We start from the raw sequence: 5,418 nt of genomic DNA, 5'->3' as shown, positions 1-5,418 counted from the left end.
GGCAGCTCTGACACTGGCAGTGGTTTTCAGGCAGCTGCCGAGATGCTAGCGGATTCTTCACTGTCTGTAAAGGTAGAGTAAATGAGCCAGGGTCAGCTTTTTATTATCTTATTTGACTCTTTCTAACTTCATTCAGAACCACATGATTTTTAAAAATTTTTCTTACTAGTACACGTAAGTGATACATAATAATTACATTTATCATGAGGCGTTGGTCCATTTTCTTTTCTTTTTCGCCTTCCTTCTCACAACCACATGATTTTGAGAGGCTTTTACAATAAGTCTTCTTTTGAGGGATTGGAAGAAGAATGAGAAAAACATTTGGAATAGACGTGCGTTATTTTCCATTCCTAACTACTCTTCGTCGCTTTTCCTGTTGTAATGTTTTCTCAGATAGCTCCTCTGCATGTGCAAGTTCCAGGGGATACAGATAGTGAATGTGTCGAATGTACTTTCCTCCCCAAAGAGGAAACACTGGAGCTGCAGAGACTGTGTTCAGAGCGCAGCGGGGCCTGCAGCACTCAGGAGCTCTGTCGTCAGGCTGTTCTTGGGAGAAGATGCCGGACTTCTTATTTTGGTTTGTAATTTTTAAAAAACTAACAAAAAAACAAAAACATAAGAACAGTTGCTGCTAGACTTGGGGGTGATTACGGTATGGGACAATCTTTTACTGAGTTTATCTACAGATTCTGTGAGGAGCAAGCATCTTGGAAAGTGACCACTGCTAAGTGAAATCCAAGAGCCAGAATCAGCAGTGTCCTCCAGAACGACAAGGGAAGAAGAAATCTTTTTTTTTTTTTTTTAAAGCACTTGTTTTGTTCATTTGTGGACTTGGCACTTTGTACTGGTTTCACATGTCGAGATATCTTTTGCTTTAAAACCAAGCAGATGGTTACAAGACAGTATTTTTCACCCATATTGCAGACAGCCTCCTTTAAAATAAGAACGGTCTTTGTTTAGCATTAGAATGTCTGGTTAAAGCAGAATATCAACTCAGCTTTCAGTAGACCCTTTCCCCATGAATTCACAACCCTTTCCTATTCTGTGCCTTGAGCTTTGTGCACTTTGCAACTGTGTGATGGTATTGTCAAACTTACAAATGCCTCCTGGAGAAGTTGCTGGCATTCTGAGCCAACCCACCAAAATGTCAAGTGTGTCTTTGTGGCAGGATGTGAATTAAGTGGGAAAGTAGAAATGTGTTGCACATTGGTCAGATTCCCCCTCTCCCTCCCAGTGGCACCAGGGCATGTTCATGGTAATGTGGGGACCAGTTCTCACACAGCATTTCCATTCCACCATCACCTCACCTGATTTCACCAGCTGCTGTGGTGTGGGTGATACCCCATTTCAGATGGGTGGCACTGCAGCACTAGCGCCCCTTTTTCATACCGTGGGGGAATGTCCAGTGGTAGGAGCAGCTTCCTCTGATACTCTAGGAAGTACTGTAGTTACTAAAACCAAATATAATCCATGGCGTGGACTTTCTGATTCATTTCATTTCAGTGGAAGAGATGAGTACTTTAAAAAGTAGTCTGCACTCTGTATCTCTTAAAACAGTGTATTTGACATTTTAGTGGAATAGGGAAGAAGTCACACTACTGCTTTAAGGCCTGCTTCCAGCTGCAATGAAGCTACATTTTCTGTTTCACCAAACCCACAGTGCTACTTAATTCTCTATAAAAGCCTCTGAAGCTTACTCTAGTTGTTTTTGAAAGGCAAAGAAAAATTGAAAGATACGATAAGGGAAAAATACTTTTCTTCTGTTTTGCTTGAATGTAAATTGAGCATAGGCTTCACTCCATTGGGCTACTGATAGTTACCTCTTCAGAGAAGGGAAGACGTACCAGGGATGCCATCACACTGCTGATTTGCAGGCTTTTCATAGAGTTGCCTCTACCAATTCCGTGTGTCTTTTTAGGGGCGTGTAATGGGTATGGGCCTTAGAGGTGGGATATTGGGAGCAAGGAAGTCATCTAAGAGAAGTCCTTGATTTGCAAAATTATGCAGTGGAGTAAAAGTAAAGGTGAGGTATATTTTGAGGTAGTTACCAGCCAGTTGCTGCATTTTGTAGAGGACTTTAGTTGGACTCATTCACCCTGAGCATCATGGATTGTACTGATGAACACTGAATTACTTTTAGAACATATAGAGGCTCTGTGACCTGCTATACCAGTTAACAGGCTGGTATCAAGAAACAATTCCATTTTATCATGAAGCCTAAATTTTACTTTGCTCAGTGGAATGCTTCCTATAGGCTTATATATAGTACCTGGGACTGAAGTGTCTCTTGAGTGGCTTTGATGATATTTCTGAAAGGAATAAAATTGGAACATTTCTTTAAACATAGATGAATTCTTCAGTATCCTAATAACATACCCAATTGCTTTTTCTGGGAAAGAACATTCTTTTTTGGCCAACAGAAGAATTTTCCCTATAATAAAAGCATTGTATTGTGATGTGAATTGGCATTAAAGTCTTTGGATGCCTTTGCATTGTTAAGTTAATGGAGAAATATTTTATGTTCTTTTTATTATTGTGTGTGTTAACCAAAAAAAGTAGGCAAAGGAAAGTCTGTAAAATTTAGTTTCTTAGAGTTTTTGTATAATGACTACATCCAGCTGTGGGTCAGGCTTGGTACCCCAAAGCTGTTATCGGAAGGTGCCCTGAAGGAGTACCCATTTACACAGTGCGTGTGCCCTGGCTGTGACGAATCTTAGCCCCTTGAGGTGCATTACAGGAAACGTATTCCTTTAAGTAAAAACTGATGTACCTTATTACTTGAAATTCTTGACAGACTTCTTTGCTTATAACATGAAATAAAATTTGTGCCCCTCTCATTTTTTATTGACTGAGTACTACGGTTTGCCAGAAAGTATTTTCCTTTCCTGTTTATTTGTATTCTTGCCAGGACAGTATACAGTTTTTCCACCCCAGCTAAATACTGGCTTTTGTATGAAATCATTGGAGATCCAAATCATTGAAGACAGAGTATTTTATATGCCGATTGATTGGTTAGTCAGTACATGCAGTTGATGTGACTAAACTGGCTAGTACTTATGTGCAGCTGAAAACTAGCTACTTAGAAAGCCAGGAGTCAGGTCAGTCATCTTCAAATAATGCATGTAAAATAAATAGATAATATTGTTTTAAGAAACGGTACGTATTTTAAAGGTTGGCCTAAGCTATGGAACAGTGTCATATCTCATGACCTCTGTTGTCACAGCTGCACCCTAACCCGGCAGGAATTATTACTCCTTCTTTGGGCGGGGGAGGGAGTGGGTGGTAAGAAGCAAAATCTGGTATTGTAACTCTTGGCCTAATAGTTCTGAGGCAGGGCGAGTAAGAAGCAGCACCTGGCTGTATGACTTGTGCATTATTAAACTTTGCGGAGTTTTTTCCTGCCCCTTTTGCAAATTTGTACTTCTTTCATTAGGATGAAGGTAATTAGCGGGTAGGTAAGACTGTGGAGAAACGGATGCCCATGCCCGTGAACACTGCACATGTTTCCCGTGCTCCGAGCTGTCCAGCTGCCACTTCCTTGCTGTACGCTATGCTTTCTGCTGGGCTGCAAATTTGCACATATAAAAAATTCCTCAGGAAGAGTTTGCACATGCATCACGTCACAATATTCTGTACAGACCAAATGAGGGATTTGAAGGTTTTTAGCACAAAAGGATAACTTCAGAGTGGTCTGTACACCTTGCAGCAAAGGTAATGGTAATCTCGCAAACAAAATTGGTTTCTGCAGTTAGAAAGTGAGCAGGAGTATCATAGTGTTTGAATAATCCTGTTGCATCTTCCTGTAATCAGAATTTGTCTTACTGAGGCTGCCCAGATTTTATTGATTGTTCTCCCATCTTAAGTGCGGAAATTATTTCTGTGATTACACAGGAGAGGTGTTGCCCTTGAGGTAAAATTCCCTTGCTATTATTAAACTAACTGAGCATTGTTTTATGACTGCACACTAATCTGAGATATGAAAGAACAAACTAAAAACCAAACAAAAATTCTACATTAGCTATCCCGCCATTGTTTGGATGTTTTGACTTGATTATTCTTATGGAGTGTTGTTGATCTTTTAGCTTGGAATATTATGTTTACTTTAATCCAAGTATAGACCTCTTTATGGGACTTTAAAATCCAACAGGTCAAAATGTGAACCTCTTGATTGATACCAGTAAGAGGGTTACAGGACCTTTTTAGCTGTGATTATTGTTTTCAGTAAGATTGCAAGGTGTTCATTTTTATCAGAAGTTAAAATGAAGTTTCTAAGAAGAGTTCATGGAGAAATGGCTGTCCTATCCTATTAGCATTATTACCATATTAAAATTGGCCTCAGTTTTTGGCCACCAAAGTATGTGAAATTTTGCCAGACCTGAATAACTAAAAAGATACCACAACAGGAGAACGGGTTAAAACAAACCAACCAGAACCAAACAAACAAAAAACTGGGGCATTTATCAGAAGTTAAAATGAAGTTTCTAAGAAGAGTTCATAGAGAAATGGCTGTCCTTTCCACGGAAAACGGTTCTTCTGGCCCCCCATTGATTAAAGTCACTAATGCCTCCTCCACTGTCTGAGACCCTGTTCTGAACCTCTTTCCCGAGCCAAGTGCTATAAATCCATATACTGTTTCAGCTTATGTTGGTGGAGTGGCTGTGGGAGAATTGAAGAAAATGATAGAGAGAATTCTTACAGGACCCTGGTATATATATTGTACCCCTGCTGGTTGGAAATCATCTTTATTTCAGGTTGGACTGCATTGTTTAGAATATATTTATGGATTATAATTCTGGGGAATTTATAGGGTGGTTCTGGGGTTAATTCTGTGGTTTGGAAAAAATAAATATTTTGTATTAATTCTCACATGTTATTTCAACATTGTAACTATGTACTAAATGCAATAAGATTGTGGCTATTCTCTTAGGGTGTGTTTTATTAAACAGATGGCAGTTTACTCGCTCCCACTAGTCCAATTTGTCGATATTACAGCCATGCAATTCAGGAGAAATTACTCAAGTGTGAAGTGTGGGGAGCCATGGTTAGAAACAGGAATGCATATATATAATTTTGGAGGTCATATGGTGGCAAGAGATTTCTGCCACTCCCCAACACAGCCAGGGCAAGGAGGAAGCAGTGAGGTCAGAAGGCATAGTACTCATAACAATTGTTGCTCAGGTATTAGTCCAAGAACAACAAAAAGATGGATGAAACAATAATTGATATGGGATACACAGCCACTGACTTGGCCCCTGACCTTTAACCCTTGGTGGATTTTGAATCACTCCTCTATTAGAGTGTATAAGATCACTCTAAAGCATTGTGGTTAATGAAATAAATCTTGCATAGAGATTCTTGGCCTTGTTATATTGTGTTTTAAATTTTGCACAGCTGTCTCTGGCCTTGATAGTTGGTTCA

General features: G+C 39.6%; 1 protein-coding gene across 2 annotated transcripts in view; it reads left to right on the top strand.

The window, feature by feature from the left end:
* Cacul1 (CDK2-associated, cullin domain 1) overlaps window positions 1–4,963 on the top strand; it is a 76,482-nt gene extending 71,519 nt beyond the window's left edge. For both annotated transcript variants that reach the window (XM_005387881.2, XM_005387880.2), the window contains exon 9: window positions 394–4,963. In XM_005387881.2, the coding sequence (XP_005387938.1) occupies window positions 394–434 (41 nt within the window). In that variant the 3' untranslated portion in view covers window positions 435–4,963. The remainder of the gene's footprint in view (window positions 1–393) is intronic.
* Window positions 4,964–5,418: the final 455 nt, after the last annotated feature.

Source organism: Chinchilla lanigera, unplaced genomic scaffold, assembly GCF_000276665.1.
Source record: "Chinchilla lanigera isolate Chin_1 unplaced genomic scaffold, ChiLan1.0 scaffold00030, whole genome shotgun sequence".
In the NCBI taxonomy this organism is placed as follows: Eukaryota; Metazoa; Chordata; class Mammalia; order Rodentia; family Chinchillidae; genus Chinchilla; species Chinchilla lanigera.
Note: the sequence above shows the minus strand (reverse complement) of the source record. Positions and strands in the feature narration are given on the sequence as shown.